General features: G+C 37.4%; 1 protein-coding gene across 1 annotated transcript in view; it reads right to left on the bottom strand.

The window, feature by feature from the left end:
• Nucleotides 1–21,363, bottom strand: part of AP-2mu (adaptor protein complex 2, mu subunit) — a 78,933-nt gene that overhangs the window by 13,002 nt on the left and 44,568 nt on the right. Inside the window, exons 6-7 of the mRNA XM_083121631.1 lie at nucleotides 20,000–20,233; nucleotides 16,190–16,301 (exon numbers count right to left, since the gene is read on the bottom strand). Coding sequence (XP_082977757.1) covers nucleotides 16,190–16,301; nucleotides 20,000–20,233 — 346 coding nt within the window. The remainder of the gene's footprint in view (nucleotides 1–16,189; nucleotides 16,302–19,999; nucleotides 20,234–21,363) is intronic.

Raw genomic sequence — 21,363 nt, 5'->3', positions numbered from 1 at the left:
TAAAAATTATGGAATCATAGTCAAACATCACGGAATAGATCTAAACTTGATAACAAACACATAGTAAGATCCATCTAATGATCCAAAAACAACATAGAATGCAACAAAATTAGTAGTTCTGTTCATGAAGTTAGCTTGACGTGCCAGCCTGATCCTTACCTGAAGGTAAAAATTGATTTTAAGTACCCACTTATTTCTAAACAAGGCCACCAAATTCAGTGAAATGTACTTAGGGTCAAAGTAATTATGTAGGACAACAAAGCCCTTGCTATGAAATTCTCTTTCACCTATCTATCCCCATACAGTAACGTCAAAAACCATCAGAGTGAGCATGTACTTGGACTGTACGCCAAACACAAGAAGCGCAATACCGATTTCAAGGCAAGCGTATCTCTTCATGCTGCAATCAAACTCCACTGTATTGACTTAAATTGACTCTAGACATGTTAGATTACAACGCCTTGCCATGAAATATTTCATATAATCTATGTGCCCCCTCCTCAGAGAGTGCCAAAATCCTAAGATACGTACCGAAAAGCCGAATTTAAGGCTAGCCTATTTTCAAATTACGAGATGCAATTTCCTAAAATGAACCTATCGTCAATGTACGTATGTTGCACAATAGGACAACCAGAGATAAAATTATATATTCACCTATTTAACCCTTCATATCGAGCTCCGAAGTTGTCACTTTGAACGTTGCATCAGTCCGAACGAGGAACACTTGAAGCGAAAACGGATTTAAAGGACCTGCCTATTTCTAAACGAGGCTATCAAATTTAGTAAAATGTACTTAGGGTCAAAGTACTTATGTAGGACAACAAAGCCCTTACAATGAAATTCTCGGTTTCACCTACCTACCGCCATACAGTAATGTCATAAACAGTTCTAATCACAAAGTGCCGTACTTTGCAAATCACTTTAAAGACATTAAACATAAATTAACCACAAACAACAATAATAATGACAACAACATGTAAAGGAACAACAAAATCACAACCTGTGCATTTATAGCTGGGCGGAGGTCAAGGGGAGGCAGTTGCCCTCCCTAATAGTTACTTACAAAATTTAGATAAATGTAGTGTAAATGTAGAGAAATCCTATCGCCGTTATTAAATAATGTTATACTCTTACAGAAAAATTAAATATCTTCCTTCCTGTTTCTTCTAAGAACTTGCTCAGTGTACGAAATCCATCACAAATGCTTTTATCTTTAATCTTTCTATTACAAAGCAGCAACTTCCTTTTGAAGGCTGACACCTTGCCTGACATTCTGTTTATGGAAATCATTAGAATGGTATGCCCATTTATGTACCAAGGCACTATCAATGAATTTTTCAGCATTTGATGGCTTTCTTCTACAAAGTGCGAGTGTAGTTCCTGTCTCCATTCAAAAACACAGGAGATGACTTTGCAGGGGACAACCAACGTGAGTTGCAAATACAGAAGACATTGATTTTTTTATTAACAAATTTTAAACTTTCAGAAAGAGAAAAGTTGTTTTCGGAAGTTCTCGTGCCTCCCCTGCAAAATTTTGGTGCTTCCCCAAGGAGGCACGCTGCACAGTGGAAAACAATGGAAAAGGGGAAGAGCGGAAATGTGCCACCAGTTACTGAAGAATGTACTGAACAATGAAACGCCCAAGGTAATAAAACTGCCCACAGAATGCTACGAACTGGTGATTTCGGTAATGAAGAAAGAGAGTGAGAAAGCCATCAATAAATCTCTCGCACAAGTGCAGGCCCGTAGTAAGGGGCTGGCTAGTAGGCTGAAGCCGAGGGTGCCATTAAAAAAGAAAAGCCAGAAAGAATATGTGATGGAGAAATTTTAATTTGGCAGAGTTGTATTCTGGTAACACGCTGCTTGAATTTTCTGTTTCCCAAAGCAGTAGTAATAGTATGTTCTTAAAGATTTTCTTCAAAGACATAACTGAAATATTCTTAAATATGCTAAACTGTTTTTTAAAAAAATCAGAAATACACACAACGAACTTTAAAATGTAATCTACATAAGTGCATAGTAATTTTTAAATAGTTCCTCTTTGTTTCCTCATTTCAAAATTTGTAGGGTATTAATATCACAAAGTATGGCACAAGAGGGAAATACGGAAGGAGGCTCATAAAATGTTAGTGGGCTCAGCCAGAAGGGGATGGGTGAGCACCAAACCACAATCCTGCTTAAGGTGCCAAAATTTCTAGCTACGGTACTGACTGAATAAAGTCAGCATATAGGTGGGTTTCATGTGACGTCAGATTCGCACCGCTGCTATGTTTGCGGAAAAGCTGTTTGTCTCTGCAAGAAAATACCCACCACACAGCATTTGTTACACTTGCACCAAGTGCACGTTTGTTGCTAGTACTGTGTAAAATGTTGGTAACATTGCATAAAAATGCGAACAAAAGGTCAACTCTAGTTCACCTGTACATGAACCAGGTACATGGAATTGGTTTGTTTTCGTATTTATTAGTGGTTCGGATTTTGCTTGAAATATTTACATCCAGTAAGTAACCTATGTTTTCGCTCGGGGCGGGATAAAGTGGTCATCGACAACCTTGAGTACAGATTAACTGAAAATTCCAAGACCCAACCATGATCTTCTATGTTTTCTTTTAATGTTTGTTCAAGCACAGTAATTTGAAATGTTGAGTTCTTCAAAACCTGTAATTTCACTCCTTGCTTTAACAATATGGGATATGCAGGCTTCAGTAACGGAGTGGTTAGCACAACTCACTACGATGCTAGGGTCCCGGATTCGAATCTCGGCCTTGGCCTGACTGATCTTAACGACTAGCCAAATATAGCAGATAAATGAAGTAAAATAAACCAAATAAATCAATCAATTTGAGATACTTTGATATCATTAACATGTTTTAACCAAGAAGTGCTTTTTTTTGACAGTACGCAAAACCTACTAACGGCACATTCTCTCATGAATAGGATAACAGTTAATAACAGTTTGTGTTAATGAATTAAATACAAATAATCAAGTACAAGCGTGCAATTATCAATATGAATTTAACTTTGAATGTTATCATTTTTATCATCAACACCTTTCTACCAAATAAAACAATAACAAGGAAACGCCACTTGCAAGTATGATAAAAAACACCAGTTCAATCCATTTGTACTAAAAGTCACAGAGAAATGCGATATATAAACATACCTGAAAAGAAGTGTTCACCCCACCGCTCTGTACTGTTTGTTTTGTTCATTAATGTTGGCACGATTTATTTTCGCCATGACGGCGCATTCTAATCAACAATCGAAAATGTTGTGCCGTGAATTACCCCTTCTGTTCTTTCTCGGAAAATTCAAGGATAAACGTGAGTTCCTGTTAGACCTAAACAACCTAATATTGCACAAAGTATAACATTGTAAACAAGGTTCAAATCTCCCGCCTGCCCGCTTGAATTCCGAATGTTTACAAGAACCCGCAACAATCATGGCTGCTCGATCAGCAACAGTTTGTGACGTAGGTGAAACACACCTATAATTGCTTTTTTTTTCGAAACTAGACTCTGTACCTGCTAGATAACCCAAAAGCTTTTCTAGGCACTGACACGAGGAAAGTTTTGATTTTGTTTTCTAATGCAAGAAACGAGATCCTTAGCCCGATAGACAAGTCTGTAAAATAACTCTCACAGAATCTCACCTCGTGGAAGCCCTCAGTAAGTACATCAAAATTTGACTCAAATGACTGAGTGACAAGTTTATGAAAGAGCTACTAGTATGTATTAGAGATAGTATTATTTATCCCGCCGCAGGATTCGAATTCTGGTTCCAATATCTGTATCCGAATTCCTACATTTTATAACAACTGTATTTAGAAACTGAATCTTACAAGCTTTGTTTTGCAGTTGGGAGCAATGCTTAGAGCTGCATTGGGGTAAACTATTATCAATGTTATTCTTCCAGTTATGTATCAGAGGGATTCATATAATCCGGATGTGGCTTCGAGAAACTGCTATCCTGCAATGTATACGTCGACAGCAGTAACAGGTGAAGTACGCGTTCCTCTTGACGCTTTCAAATCCACATTAAGGAGGGCAGATAAATAGAACTGCATATTTCCTAACAAATGGGTTGTTGTTCGCCAATGTAAGGACATTTCACGGAATTTAATTACCTAATTTAGAAAAAAGGCCAGGCCTTGAAAATTGTTCTCTTAAAGTGTTTCGGATTTGGGCTAACACAATGCTCAAACGAACATTTTCGGAATTCCCTGATGTGAGAGATGGGCCATAGTATAGGTTTCATATCAAGAGCGTTGTTATCCGACATGCGAAGGTCCAGTATAAGTACATTTTCCAAAACTTCATTCAAAATAGGCCGAGCCTTTAAAATGATTTTTCGCTTCAAGTGTTGCTCGTTCAGGCTGACGCAAAGTACAAATCGACAAATTCAGAGTTCGATTTGAGAGGGTAGATAGGTGATTTTATTGGTTTTTCTCTCGTAGTCTTGTTGTGCGACATATGTAGATTGAGTCCCGGTACATTTGAGGAATTATAATACCATAATATAAAAATATGCCGGCCTTGAAATCGGCTTTTCAATACATTTCTACACTTTTTGGATGCTCTTTGAGGGGGGGGCATATTGACTATATGAAATTTTTAATGTCTAGTCTAACATGTCTAGAATCAATTTAAGTCAATACAGTGGAGTTTCATTGCATCATGAAAAGATAGGCTACTTTTGAAATCTGTTCTGCGGTTCTAGTGTTGGGCGTACAATCTAAGTACTTGCTCAGCCTGATGGTTTTTGACGTTACTGTTGAAACGTTCTTTAGTCAAAAGAACATGATTTAACTAAAAGAACAAATAATAAGTTCACATGAAAGACTCGAAAGCATACATGTGATGCCTCTCAGGGTATGGGGTAATATCTCTCTTCGTTCGTTGGTCAAAACAAATCAAAGTCAAGTTTTCGCTAAGAGAAAAGAATTATATTTTACGTCTTAGCAAAATAAATACTTATGTGCATAAAATCCACTTCAGTCAAAGAAATAACAGCTTCTTACAATTCAACTTAACCACTCTTTAAAACTCGAAGCCCGAACTCCTAAGTCAAGACAAAAGACACTCGTAATTGCCATGGCAACAGCTCTTAACAAGATAATTATATACAGGTTAGTCACTATCCTGACATTATCAGTGATAGGTAAATTACAGTAATTGATATTACAAAAACAATAAACATTTGTACAAGAAAAGATAATTAATAACAATAGATATTAACAATAAATATTTGTGCAATGGGAAAGGACGTGTCAATTGCCCCCTCCAAAGAAAAATCAAAATCGACGACAAACTGGAAAACTTTCAACAGTCTAGGAGATTTTGGTTTCAATCTCTGGAAAACAGTTTACAATTCTTCATGTATTTAGTTCACAAGTTCTGACATAAAACTGGACGTTTGAAGAAAGATTCATTTTTTTTAGTACAGCATGGGACTTCTGATACATCATAAATAAACTATGACACTTCATACAACTAAGAAGACCAGATCAAATAAACATTCAGCAGCCTATTCAAATATGCTCTCGTTCTACATGTCGTAACCACAAACTCATAGAAAAACGTTTCCAGTGCCAGGCCTTTCCAAAGACACCTTTCTATTGATCGTGAAGATATCAACTTAAAGCGGTTCTTCGTTCCATTTTCAGTAATTTTACTGGAATCAATCTTCTTTTTCATATCTTCTGGTGAAGGAATCCATTTCTAATGGCTAGCTTTAAATTTCCGGACCCTTATTTACTTGTCTACGGAATTATTCTCTTCTGGCTCCTTTTAAATCGACACTCCGTCCACCATTAAATATAATATTCTATGTATAAGACTGATTTCAGTTTTATACTTTCGTAGAAACGATTAACCAACAGCAGATCTTATGGTAAATCTTTTATAATTAAGATTTCCATTAGAATGGTGCTTTCAGTAGTTTCGAACACTGAGTTACGCTTGCCTACAAATTCAAGTTCTGAATTCTAGTTCTAGCTCACTGAATTTTTATACTGACGATCTGCCTTAATGTACAAGTAAATTCTGACTTGTACGAACATCAGCATAATATCTTTGTCACCAGACTCTAAAATCTTTCTTCTTGCCACCAGTTCCCTCCGAGACAGCTTAACATAAAGAATAGTTCTATGCTAGGCGAGGGGTAAAATCCCGCACCTGGTCAAGATTAGATCCGGTATCCCAACAGAAGTTCCTCGTTACTGCCACACTACGCTGTTGCTCAGCACTGGGATATGGTTCCACAATGTCTGTCTTCACGCCACTGCTCGTCATTTGAGTCCCGGGAGCATTATTGCTATCTCTCGGTGGAGATAAACGTTGTTGACTTGGCGAAGAAAACCCGCTGTTAGGATACGGTCTATCGTAAGGATTACCTCTGGAAGCTGGATATTCTCGTCGTGATCTAAACTGACGCTGTTGACGGTAATTATTTCCATTTCTAGGGTATGGACTCTCAGCTGGGTTACTCCTATTTTGTTGCTGAACTAAGCGAATTCTAGACGTTCTTTGAACATCTCTGCTGTTTTGTTGAGAGCCAGTTTCTCGTCTCCATGTAGACCGCCAAGCATCTTGTTCCTCTGCTTGCTCATATCTCTTAACAAAATCCGATAAGAGATCCACGGTGTTCGGAGCATGAGCCAAGCACAATTGCTTTACTCTAAAAGGTAGCTGTCCGATGATTAGATTAACTACTTCCTGCTCGGTGTAATGATTACTCAGATTCCTATAGGCAGAGTACACAGACCAAACATATTCCTCCACATTGTTATCATTCTGCTTATTGTACCGCCTAGTCCTCACAGACGCCAATTCTCTCTCTTTCGCTTCTGTTGAAGCAAACCGCTTCTTGAATTCTCTGCAAAAATCAGAGTAAGTTGAAACGTTCTTTAGTCAAAAGAACATGATTTAACTAAAAGAACAAATAATAAGTTCACATGAAAGACTCGAAAGCATACACGTGATGCCTCTCAGGGTATGGGGTAATATCTCTCTTCGTTCGTTGGTCAAAACAAATCAAAGTCAAGTTTTCGCTAAGAGAAAAGAATTATATTTTACGTCTTAGCAAAATAAATACTTATGTGCATAAAATCCACTTCAGTCAAAGAAATAACAGCATCTGACAATTCAACTTAACCACTCCTTAAAACTCGAAGCCCGAACTCCTAAGTCAAGACAAAAGACACTCGTAATTCCCATGGCAACAGCTCTTAACAAGATAATTATATACAGGTTAGTCACTATCCTGACATTATCAGTGATAGGTAAATTACAGTAATTGATATTACAAAAACAATAAACATTTGTACAAGAAAAGATAATTAATAACAATAGATATTAACAATAAATATTTGTGCAATGGGAAAGGACGTGTCAATTGCCCCCTCCAAAGAAAAATCAAAATCGACGACAAACTGGAAAACTTTCAACAGTCTAGGAGATTTTGGTTTCAATCTCTGGAAAACAGTTTACAATTCTTCATGTATTTAGTTCACAAGTTCTGACATAAAACTGGACGTTTGAAGAAAGATTCATTTTTTTTAGTACAGCATGGGACTTCTGATACATCATAAATAAACTATGACACTTCATACAACTAAGAAGACCAGATCAAATAAACATTCAGCAGCCTATTCAAATATGCTCTCGTTCTACATGTCGTAACCACAAACTCATAGAAAACGTTTCCAGTGCCAGGCCTTTCCAAAGACACCTTTCTATTGATCGTGAAGATATCAACTTAAAGCGGTTCTTCGTTCCATTTTCAGTAATTTTACTGGAATCAATCTTCTTTTTCATATCTTCTGGTGAAGGAATCCATTTCTAATGGCTAGCTTTAAATTTCCGGACCCTTATTTACTTGTCTACGGAATTATTCTCTTCTGGCTCCTTTTAAATCGACACTCCGTCCACCATTAAATATAATATTCTATGTATAAGACTGATTTCAGTTTTATACTTTCGTAGAAACGATTAACCAACAGCAGATCTTATGGTAAATCTTTTATAATTAAGATTTCCATTAGAATGGTGCTTTCAGTAGTTTCGAACACTGAGTTACGCTTGCCTACAAATTCAAGTTCTGAATTCTAGTTCTAGCTCACTGAATTTTTATACTGACGATCTGCCTTAATGTACAAGTAAATTCTGACTTGTACGAACATCAGCATAATATCTTTGTCACCAGACTCTAAAATCTTTCTTCTTGCCACCAGTTCCCTCCGAGACAGCTTAACATAAAGAATAGTTCTATGCTAGGCGAGGGGTAAAATCCCGCACCTGGTCAAGATTAGATCCGGTATCCCAACAGAAGTTCCTCGTTACTGCCACACTACGCTGTTGCTCAACGCTGGGATATGGTTCAACAATGTCTGTCTGCACGCCACTGCTCGTCATTTGAGTTCCGGGAGCATTATTGCTATCTCTCGGTGGAGATAAACGTTGTTGACTTGGCGAAGAAAACCCGCTGTTAGGATACGGTCTATCGTTAGGATTACCTCTGGAAGCTCGATATTCTCGTCGTGATCTAAACTGACGCTGTTGACGGTAATTATTTCCATTTCTAGGGTATGGACTCTCAGCTGGGTTACTCCTATTTTGTTGCTGAACTAAGCGAATTCTAGACGTTCTTTGAACATCTCTGCTATTTTGTTGAGAGTCAGTTTCTCGTCTCCATGTAGACCGCCAAGCATCTTGTTCCTCTGCTTGCTCATATCTCTTAACAAAATCCGATAAGAGATCCACGGTGTTCGGAGCATGAGCCAAGCACAATTGCTTTACTCTAAAAGGTAGCTGTCCGATGATTAGGTTAACTACTTCCTGCTCGGTGTAATGATTACTCAGATTCCTATAGGCAGAGTACACAGACCAAACATATTCCTCCACATTGTTATCATTCTGCTTATTGTACCGCCTAGTCCTCACAGACGCCAATTCTCTCTCTTTCGCTTCTGTTGAAGCAAACCGCTTCTTGAATTCTCTGCAAAAATCAGAGTAAGTGCGGAAATCATTATTATGCGAATAAAACCAGTGATAGGCCTTTCCAGTTAACAAACGTGGAATGATTTCAAGCCTATAATGTTGAGGAATCTGTAGAATTTCCACGTTTGTATTCAATTCCTTTAAATATATTTCAGCTGAAGTAGCGATAATATTGACGTCGAACTTTCTCATAGAATTTATGTCTGCCATTCTAGGAGTTACCCCAGTGTGTACAATGCGTGAAGAAGGCTCTCTTCTGTTTCTTCGGCTGCGAGCAGTTGATTCACTGTCTGAGGAACTGGATTCGTTCATCTTCTTGTACCTCTTTTTCCGTGAGGTTTTTCCTTGTAGGTTTGAAGCTTCATCTGAACAGATGGGATAAAATGTCGATCTTCCAGAACCTTCATCAACACGGTGGATTTTAGGATGATCAGAGTTCGTCTGGATCTGTAACCTATTCAGCTGATCAGAAAATATGAACAGTTTCACTACAGATATGACCAACATCTGAGGAAAATTTGTCTTGTTTAGTTTCAACTATTTTCCTCCATTCTTCGTCAGCTTTTCGGTATCCCTCGGTTTCATTTATATTCTCAGCAAGTTTCTCTGCCACTTTGTGATTAATGGTATCTTCTAACTTGTCTGTGATAACAGTTACCTGGTGATTCACATTTTCAAACACTTCCTTTCTGAAACTGCTCTGTTCTTCAGCGATTTCCTTACGAAAGTTACCCTGAGATTGTTCAACCTCTTCTCTCAACAGGGCAATTTCTTTTTGCACATTTGATTCCACTTGTAGAGAGTTTGCTTCACATGTCTGACGTAAATTAACGATCTCTATTTAAATGCTTTCTTTTATCTTCTGTTGATTTTCTTCCATTTTTACAGTCACATTGTCCAGTCTCTGTCCCATCTCCAAAGCAGATTCTTTGAGTTTCGAATAACCCTGTGAAAACTTCTCTTCTAAGCGCCTTTCTGATTCCAACAGATTTCTACCACTTTCCTCTAACTTTAAGTTCAAACTGCATTCCAACATGGCTACATTCTCCTGAAACTTAGCTTCCAGATTGCTGGAACTTTCTCTAATGTTTTCCTTAATTTTTGATTCCAGAGAATCCAAAGCAATGGCGTTTTCTTGGATCTTTGCTTCCAGATTGCTGGAACTTTCTCTAATGTTTTCCTTAATTTTTGATTCCAGAGAATCCAAAGCAATGGAGTTTTCTTGGATCTTTGCTTCCAGATTGCTGGAACTTTCTCTAATGTTTCCCTGAATTTTAGTTTCCATAGCCCTTGTACTTTCCTCCAACATAATCCGTATTGAAGAAAGCAGGTCTGCTGTAACTGGAACTGACTGCACTGGAGATTCATTTTCCTCAGCCGACGATTTACTTGCACTTCTCAACATCTTCTTATCCATATTCTTCTAGCACAGAATTTCCATCACAATCACAAATCAATTACTCTTCACGAACACACAAAAGTGAACACCACTAACGAAACAACAGATTTCGAGCCCCGCGTTGTTGCGCCAAAATATTGAAATGTTCTTTAGTCAAAAGAACATGATTTAACTAAAAGAACAAATAATAAGTTCACATGAAAGACTCGAAAGCATACACGTGATGCCTCTCAGGGTATGGGGTAATATCTCTCTTCGTTCGTTGGTCAAAACAAATCAAAGTCAAGTTTTCGCTAAGAGAAAAGAATTATATTTTACGTCTTAGCAAAATAAATACTTATGTGCATAAAATCCACTTCAGTCAAAGAAATAACAGCTCCTTACAATTCAACTTAACCACTCTTTAAAACTCGAAGCCCGAACTCCTAAGTCAAGACAAAAGACACTCGTAATTGCCATGGCAACAGCTCTTAACAAGATAATTATATACAGGTTAGTCACTATCCTGACATTATCAGTGATAGGTAAATTACAGAAATTAATATTAAAGAACAATAAACATTTGCACAAGAAAAGATAATTAATAACAATAAATATTAACAATAAATATTTGTGCAATGGGAAAGGACGTGTCACTGTATGGCGGTAGGTAGGTGAAACAGAGAATTTCATTGTAAGGACCTTGTTGTCCTACATTAAGTACTTTGACCCTAAGTACATTTCACTGAATTTGATAGCCTCGTTTAGAAATAGGCCGGTACTTTAAATCCGTTTTTCACTTCAAGTGTTTCTAGTTCAGGCTGACGCGTCCAAAGTGATGACTTCGGAGTTCAATTTGAGGGGGTAGATAGGTGATTTTATTGGTTTCTCTCACATGGTCCTGTTGTGCGACATACTTAAGATTGATTTCAGGTACATTTGATGAATTATAATACCATAATATAAAAATAGGCCGACCTTGATATCTGCTTTTCGATACATTTCTCCACTTTTTTAGCGCTCCCTAAAGGGGGGGGGGGGGGACAATATGAAATTTTTAATGGCAAGGCGTTGTAATCCAACATGTCTAGAGTCAATTTAAGTCAATATAGTTAAGCTTAGTTGCATCATGAAGAGATAGGCTCGCCTTGAAATTGGTAATGTTCTTCTTGTGTTTGGCATACAGTCAATAGATGCTCAGCCTGACGGTTTTTCACGTTACTATATGGGGGTAGGTAGGTAAAACAGAGAATTTCATAGTAAGGGCTTTGTTGTCCTACATAAGTACTTTGACCCTAAGTACATTTCACTGAATTTAATACCCTCGTTTAGAAATAGGCAGGGCTTTTAAATCAGTCTTTTGATTCAAGTATTTCTCGTTCAGGCTAACACAATACTCATTTCGTGCTTTTTTTTGGAGGATCAGATGAAACATGACATATGTTTGATCGATTGAATTATTGTTTTAATTCCACTGTATGCACAGAAAGGCTAATAGGGATTGGACCTGCAGTCTTAAGTGGGATCCGATCCACTGTGCGTTATATGTGCCTCCACTGGGATCATAATATATGTTCTTATCAATCCCATCTGCGTAGTAATTTTATATCTATACAGTGAAATTCCATATGAAATTTCATATAATGCATTTAATTGATTTCATATTTCGAAGAGCAGACGAGAAAAATATTTTCAGGTCAAGACAAGACTGAGATTGAGAAAGTAATTTCCTTCGTAACCAAAATATGACGCTAGTGTAAGGGAGGGAATTTGACCTCTACTGGGCAAATGGAAAAGTACTTAGGAAGCACTGTACTGTAAATCTCTTTGCACTCCTGCTCTCCTGGTACTAAACAGTGGAAATAGACTCGAAGTTTTAGGGAAGTTCGGCACCATGGGACGGTGCAAGTGGGACGTCGCTCCCCCTCCTTCGAGAAGTATATTTGGTATGTAAATCTTAATTTAATTTCATAGACTATAACTTGAACATATCGACTAATTAGAGGATACAGGACCATAGCCAGAGGGGATTGATTGATTGATTTGGTGTTTTAAGTCCACTTTATGCACAGTAAGGCTAATCGGGACTGGACCTACAGTTTAAAGTGGGATCCAAAACACTTGTGCCTCCACCGGGTATCGTACACGGGACCCCTTGATTACAAGGCAACGACGCTGCCACTGTGCCATCGGGGAGGCCCATAGCCAGAGAGAAAACTCGTGGAAGTTTTTATTTTAAAATATTAATTTTATATTTTGTTATGTGAAAACTGTAAAAACTGCTTCTTGAAAAGTGTAATATCAGTGTGTAGATTTTCTGGTTATTGTAGAGTAGATCTGATACGGGGAGGGGGAAGATACAATATATTCCTGGAAAATAAACACTAAGAATTATCTTATTTTAATATAACAGATTACGAATAACGTTACAATTTTTCAGACAATTATACGAATAATGCATGCTCCACCAAGTATCGAAGCCGGTTCTTTGGCACGGTATCAAAATGCATTTAATAATAATATTATTATTAATAATAATTTACCTTAAACTTCAATGTAAACCTTAATTGATTGCTGAAATATAGATCAGTGAATGTCCAGAAATATAGTGGGAAGGCGGAAACGTTTCATCTAAGGGCAAAACAAAAGTTTTGACTCAAAAAAGGATTACATTCATCGTTTTTTTATAGTTCACTGATGTTTTCTAACATTTTTCACTTACACCCCTGGCAACCCTTATATCATACACCCTGCACCCTGATATTGTGGTTGTACGTGTTTTAGCCGTAATGTAACAGCGTGAACCTCGGATACTTCCGTTATCAGCACAAAAGTACAAGGCATCTGGACACAAACATGTAGATATCAACCTTGATATGAGATTTGCAAATATAATTGGCATGTAGCTGGGCGTAAACAGCCACGTGTAAGCTGCAAGTCCAATAAAATTTATTGTTGTTGATATTTGGCATGTAGGCTGAGACAAAATCCGATATTGACTCTTCATTTTGAATACGCTTTTACCATTTCTCATATCGTTGGTGCACTTGGCCCTTCCCCTAAGATGACTGCTGATCTTCTGGCTGGTAGGTTATGATGTCTACTGGATGCGTTTCTTGCTTCGTTTTACAGCTAATAATGTGGTTGGTAGTTTGTTATTTTTCACAAAATTTGTGTTTTCCTTGCAACCCTGCCATACGCTGTTTCGCCGCCAGAAATGATGTCACAGATATGATCAAATGTTGTGTTGGGTTACCAGCATCCAGGCAGCAAAAGGGTATATTTTGAACGTCTGTAGTGTCGAATCGAGGCACCAACGAGAAAAATATTTCGGAGGAAAGTTGTTTGTTTTGATGTCCTCTATATGAATCTGTGGTCCGTGGGCGCCATTAAAATGCCACCCTGTATATTTCCATTTTCCACCTGTGCGTAAAACCCACAGAGCGATATGTTATGTTGGGATCCAAATGGGGACCACTAATGTTTTGTCCATGCGAACTGTAAGTTTCATAGCAACCAGATATTTTGGATGATGAATAGGGTATTCCATTTGAATGAAATCAGTCAAGACAATTAATTAAATATGTCAGCCTTATAATTTTGGCATGGTTAATACACGGAGGAACATGTGTAAACTTGAAACATCCACAAAAATAATGGGAAAACACAACTGTGAACAAACTGTATTGAAGCAGATTTAAAAGTGTGTGTGCAGCTACCGTATGTTGTATAGTAGGTAAAGGTAAAGTTCTCCGTGCATATAGCACCGTGACATGAAGGTGCATTCAGGGGATATGGGGGTAGGGTCCAACATATTCTTGATCTCGGAGGTGATGTGATGATCACAACTAAACTCTGGCTGCGTTTACCCCCCAGGACCCATTGATTTGAGACTGGGTGTGTTCCAGAGCTGCTTTATGCAGGGACAAGACCAGAAAAATTCTAACCTTAGATCATCCACCCCAAGATTTGAACCCGGGTCTTCTACATGGCAGTCAGCCAGCCTGTCTCCTTTTTTATTTTACATTTGTAATAAAAGTAATACCGCTAAGCAGTAGTATCCCCCCTTTTTCTCTCTATTTTCTCAATTTTCACACGTCAATTTCCTCTATTTTCTCTGTATTATCATTGGAACAAACATCCAAGTCTGAACCAGGATTCAAACCCGGGACTTCTGGCATTGCAGCGTGCTTTGCTAACCACTTTGCCACAGAGGTTGACTAAACCACCACAGCTTTAGAGTATTAGCATAGTATTGCAAACTGGGAATTGATCATAGATCTATTAACTGTTACGCCATCCAGCAAGAGTACATTCAAACTGTTGGCCAAATTTTTCAGAACATAGTATTTTAGATTATTTAATTATTTGTCCCGCAATGAAGCTGTGCGGTCATGCTTTGAGCTCTGGCTATGGGACATGTGCAAGTTTGAGTCTCCTTGGGGAATTGTCACAGCTTTTCTCCTGAGATTTTGGCCTGTGTATGAGACTGGTGAACACTCACCATTATGATAAAATTGGGGAGCTACGAATGAGTAACGTAACCTGGTCATGAAAACCTACGACGACGACTGGGAGTTCGTCGTGGTGAGCACACGTCACCCCGTAACTGGTTGGACAATATCCCACCTCAGAGTAGGATCAGGTGGTAGAGCAGCCGGCAGTCAGTAGAGAGGCCTAGGCCCTCAATAGTTTATTGCGGCATGGGTTATGTATGTTTTTAGTTTAATCATTTCAAGGTGTGAGAGACCTTGATTGTCAATTGTTAACGATGTTAACAGAAAATATTAATTAGTTTTTGATTCAATGAACTAAAACAATACAAATTGAATGTTCCAATATATTACTATCAGGGAAAATGTATTTCACTTTTAAAATACATATATTTATTAACATAAGCTGAAAAACCCAGTTTTGTCCAGGTTTTATTGGGTTTCATCTGGCAAAAAAAAAAAAAAGAAAAAAGGCAAAATGTCAACCCTGATTATAATGCTTCGTTCTCAAATTTTTAGTCTCTCTTTGGCTCCATATATGGGCAATTTTCTAGTAAAAATATGTCTTGATTTTATCTATTATTTAGCGTCATTTTTCTGCCACTTTTGGCTAATTGCGATGATGAGAATGAGTGATGACATGATGAAATTTATGAAGGAATAATCACAAAGAACAGTCATGCCAGGCCGGGATTCAAACCTGCTCTGGTGTGCATACTTAGCATTTGTAGATGTACAAAATAAATAAATAAATAAAACTGAGTTGTTCTAATACCCTGCACTTTTCAAGTTAAATCTGGTAACACACATGCAATTCATCTTTGTACCCCACAATATTATGAAATATCTTGTACTTGTTAGTTTGTTTGGTGTTTCTTTTGTTAAAAATTGTTAGAAGTAATGGTATTAAACCTAACATGGAAATCTTGGAACATTTGGCAAAACAAAGCCAACAAGTAAATTAAGTATAACTCAAGTAGACTGATATGATGTACTTGAAATGGAATGTTTACATGTTAATGTTCATAACAATTTGAAATTATAAAGTGCTACGATATTCTAGTATGTACAGTGGAATGTAAATTTTGTATATCAGGGGGCCACACTAAAAAAAACTTAAAATGCAGGAAAATGTAAAATCGAGGAAAATTTTATAGCATCTTGCTCTAGTGGGACAATCAAATTTGAATATATAATGTGGGAAAATGTAAAATTCGAGAACATAAAATTGGGGTTCTACTGTATATCTCTTCAGCGGAAATTGATGAGACTTCTGGTACTTAGTGTTCAAAGTGGAATCTACAGGAAGGAATACTTACTTCAAAATTCATAGAGATTGGTGGTCTTGTCCATTTCTTCTTAGTGTCAGTTTCTAGCAGCTCTATTTCAGCAGATAACTGGGTTTCCTTCATTCCCGCCATTCTCTTAATTCTGAAGAGAAAAGAGCACTCAGAAATTAAGTCTGAATTATTATACTTGAAAAAAAAAATTAAAGAAAAATAATTGTCCATAAGTTCATAAAGCAGAGAGAAATGAAAGGAACTATTTTAAAAACTACAAGGTACAGTCATTAAATAACAGGAATTTTATTATAACTTTCAGGGAGATTGATGCACAATGATAAATTATATCACTGGACACAAAATGGATCCTTAGAAATACGCCACATAGGTGTCGGGACGATCAAGCAGTTTGGGCCTGCACAGTAGTACATACAACATGGCCGCTCCGCTGCACCAAAGAAGAGCAATGAAGTGTTATTAGTTGTTTGTAGTCAGAGGGAGTGAAACCTTCTGAAATTACAGCAGAATGAAGGTTCAGTACAGAGACAAGTGTTTAAGTAAGGGGAGAGTGTATGAATGGGTGGAAAGATTCAAAAATGCAAAACAAAATGTGAGTGATGAACAGCAGTGGGAGAACACTTTGCGTGGGAACTGACACAGTGAAACAGCAGATCGACCAGCAAATCCGTGCCAATAGGCGAGTCATGTTGATGAAATTGCCGTGGAATTCAACATGAGTCATGGATCTGCATTCAATATCATCCATTATGACCTTGGCTATGGGAAAGTGTGTAACCGATGGGTACCAAAGCATCTGTTGAGTGTTCATAAGCGTCCACGGCAGACAATCTCTCAGGAGCACTTGGACCATTATGCTCGTTAAGGAGATGCTTTCTTCATCGAATTGTGACAGGAGACGAGTCCTGGGTGCACCATTATGAACCAGAGAGTAAGAGATAATCGATGGAGTGGAAGCACCTAACATCTCCGGTCAAGAAAAAATTCAAGACAGAGGCATCTGCTGGAAAAGTGCTGCTAACGATCTTTTGGGATGTCAATGGCCCTATATTGGTGCACTTCCAGGAGAAGGGTCAAACTGTCAATAGTGCTCGATACAGTGACATGTTGGTAAGCAAGTTGAAGCCTGCCATACGATCAAAACGTCGGGGACTTCTCTCAAAAGGAGTATTGCTGCTCCACGACAAAGCCTGCCGTGCATACTATGGATACAATACGTGATCTGAAATTTGAGCTGTTGAAACATCCATCATACAGTCCCGAATTTGGTGCCATCAAATTTTCACTTGTTTGGACCTTTGAAAAAAAATTTGCAGGCTCAGAAGTTTGCAGATGACAATGAGGTGATCGAGGCGGTGCAAATATGGTTACAAGCCATGCCAAAAAGTTTTTTCTGTGGCGGGCATCCGCAAGCTTGTGGACAGGTGGACCATGTGTGTTGAAAAGCAGGGTGACTATGTCGAAAATTAAGCAAAAACCATTTCTGTATGTATCCTTGTAAAAAAGGTACTCATTATATTTGTCCATGTATCCTTAAGGACACTGGATGCTTGAGTATAAATCTGTTTGTTTATTTTTTTTACTTGTATTCAAATTGCAGTTGAAATAAAACTATGGCATTTTAAAACAAATCATTGTTTTTTGTTTTTTTTATACAACCATCAGATAATGTTCATGTTGACATTTTCCTTTAAATTTAGACACACTCTTACAAATATTAGTGATATTTTTCATTACATTATCCTAGTGAATATTCATCATGTATACTTTCCTTTCATTATACAAATTTCAGATCAACCTTGATCCTTCTTCAGGGAAGGAAAAGTTCTTAGCTGGAAAAGTCTATGTAACAGAAGAAGTTACATGTTGCGACTATGCTCAGAGTTAATGCAACAGTGCTGACACGTGGCATGAATTCAATGTTTATGATGCTTTTTTTGTTTGTTTGTATATGCATGTTCTTATAGTCTACGTTCATGATCAACATTGTAACCAGCCATACAATAAAACGATATCACACTGTGACAATGGCTGTTAACCCTTTCTGGACGAGTGATGGGCATAGCTACTCCTACAACTACTGCTGAATAAGATTGGCGATGGGCTATATTGTGAATGAACGACAGGCCATAACCGTACCATGTCTCTTGTGCACATGTTGTAACCACTTCTTTCAAATTCTAACTGCAACAAATGTGCTTTCATTTGTACTCTTGAGAATGGCACTGAATAATTTATATGCACATTTGTGGAATTGTAGCTTTCCTGGTAATGTGATGTGAACAAGTGGTACCAGCCAGATTAATTTGGCATTGGCATCCATTTCAACCACATGTGTACATGTGGCAGTCCCACATCCAATCAGGGACTGCTGATTGAATGTGGGACTCCAACTCAGTCACACCTAATCTGAAATCCACCAAATACTGGAATTTAGAATGGCTCCGCCACTTAATGCACATATATTTCACCTGATACTTGGTCTCCAATCAACATTCCCTGATGATGAGTGCTATGTTATGTGCTCAAAATGTTGGATTCTAATGCCGAATTAGCCTGGCCGGTACCCTGAGAACACTTGTTCGGACTTTCACAGTTATTTGCACAGAGAAAACAAGTTTTATTTTGTACATTTAAAACATTGCAACACAATCAAACAAAGTTATAGTGTGCTTAAAAAATGAATCTCTACGAAGGGGAAATAACATGAATTAGAGCGAGAAAATAATCAGTTGACAATTTATAACTTGGAGAGTCTTCCTTCATATTTCACTTACACTTTGTATGTAAGTGCTAATTAACTGTGAAGGGTGTAGACAGCAAAGAAATGGTAACAGTTAGTGGTGCAGGTATGGGTATAAAGGGGTACATTGTACAACCAAGTTTTTTGGGAGAGGGTAGAGTAACCCCTAAATCCTTTAACCAGAAATGGAACCCCTTTAAATAATTTGCCAGACACAATTTGTTTAATGAATGTTGTTTTTAGTATGAAAGAAATTAAAAGAAAATATTTTTGTGTACATTATCTCCATTCCAAAAAATTCAAACCACCATGAACTAGACTTGATCTGTGGTCTTGGAAACTTGTATAAAATGAATAAAATGAGTGAACAACAATGGAATGAAGCCTACAGCTATGGGGGTGGGTTGGCATCTGACTGGTGTCTCATTGTCGAAGTGTGTCACCCACTAGCTATCCAGGTCGCTTATCCTGATGAAGAAGAATTGGAATTTTAAGAATCTTATGTCCGATCTAGTAAATGCTACTTTCTCAGTTCAACACAAACAAGACATTGTGTTCTGTAATGTACCAAAAGAGCATGCTGGAAGAAAAAAAAAGGCAGGAGTAACAAAATTCAGACAAGTTTTGGCAATATTGTACAAAATAGGCATTTATAGGCACTAAAAATGCACTATTCAACTCCAAACGGCAGGAACAAATTTAAAATACGAAAGCCTATGCATGGTGGATGCAGTAAACGTGGTTTTAGTACTGAATACATAAAGTTTCAAGTCTCCACGTTTTGAATTGGATGTTTCTTGATAAATTTTGATGGCCCAGTGCCTTCATTAACCGTACCTGGTACGTGCCAAATGACAATATCCTCAGTTAATGAAGGCAGCGGGCCATCAAAAAGAAACATCCAATTCGCAACGTGGAAACATGAAACTTTATGTATGCAACACTAAAGCCTATATTTTACTACATATGAATAAAATAGGCAAATAGGTAAAAATCTGCCCCTGGTGACCACTGTGCTGGTAAATTTAACAACACTTGCCATGAACTATCAACTCTTTTATACACAGTATGAGAAAAATACGTACTTCCACACAATGGCATTTTCTGATGCCTTGTATTTAGCTTTTCCCTTCAGGCAAATCAGCTGTACTCCAGAAGTGTTGAGAGGAGTGGGAATTTTTACTTCAATCTTTTGTCCCAGCAGTGATGGTTTGAAGTTAGATTTTAGCACCACCTTCACTTCCATCTTCGTGCGGCCTACCTCACGCACCAGAGGTATAACACGGAATGGAAGAGAGATATCCTTTGTTGTCCGGTACCTACAAAATATTGTAAATTTTTAGTAACAAAAAACTGCATTTTATATAACAATGGCATGTTAGGGTAAAGATCCTGAACACCTCAGTTATAGATGGAAATTGTATGAAGCTCAATGATATTCAGAGCAACTTGTACCAGAAAACTACAAAAAAAAATGCCATTTAAGGACTGTTTTGCCCAAGTGGAGGACGATACACTTGGCCAAGTAACATTAACAAAATTAATTGTACTACCATAGTTTCCCACTCACTGTGGCAAAAGTAACTCCCTGACTTTTCCAGGTAATTTTACAAATTTTCAGACAATTCTGTTAATCTAAAATGGTAATAACCTAGTTTTAAGTGATAAACTGCAGTTCATATTCAAGAGAATCCACTTTATTAAACATGTTCAAAATAAATGAACACATACTATAAAAAGATATTGATTCAGAATATCTCCCACCAAGAAGTTGGTTCAAGAAAAAAAATGTAATTTATTTTTATTCTGAAAGGATAAAAGTACAAAAACACTTGATTTTTCTGTACTTTTCTAAAACTTTTTAAACTCATGGGTTGATTTTCCAGACTTTCTTGGGACTTCCAGGTCATTAAGATTTCTGACTACATGGGTAAAAAGAACCAACTTCTTTGGAGGTGGAGATGGGGGGGGGGGGGGAAGTCACATTATCATTATGAATGAGAGGAAGCATTAACACAATAATTTCGATCCTACTGAGTACAGAGTTTCACATTACACATTATTGAAGAGGCATATTTGTGGCAAATAAAATATAAAAAATTTTGTTATCAAAAAACTGAGCCCATATTGGATTCAATAACGATACATAAAATTGAACTGCGGTGTTACAATGGTAAAATCCCCAATCTGATTTAAAATTTACTTATTACACAAAATGAAAATTGTATTTAATTTGAATAGCACATTCTGAATGTGATATACATAATCTTCATTAATGTGAAACATTAGTAAACAAATACCTGAAGCTCACCTAGGTTCAGAAAATAAGCATTCCAGAAAACATTGTATTACAGTACTAAACAAAGTTCTAAGTAATACTTGGCAAGTACAGTGACAAAGAAGAAACATGCCTCTTTTAATGATTTCTCATCAACATTCAAAATTGGAC

This window comes from Lepisma saccharinum, chromosome 4 (genome assembly GCF_977018435.1).
Source record: "Lepisma saccharinum chromosome 4, izLepSacc3.1, whole genome shotgun sequence".
Taxonomy (NCBI): Eukaryota; Metazoa; Arthropoda; class Insecta; order Zygentoma; family Lepismatidae; genus Lepisma; species Lepisma saccharinum.
The sequence above is the reverse complement of the archived record's forward strand: the minus strand, read 5'-3'. Positions and strand labels throughout refer to the sequence as shown.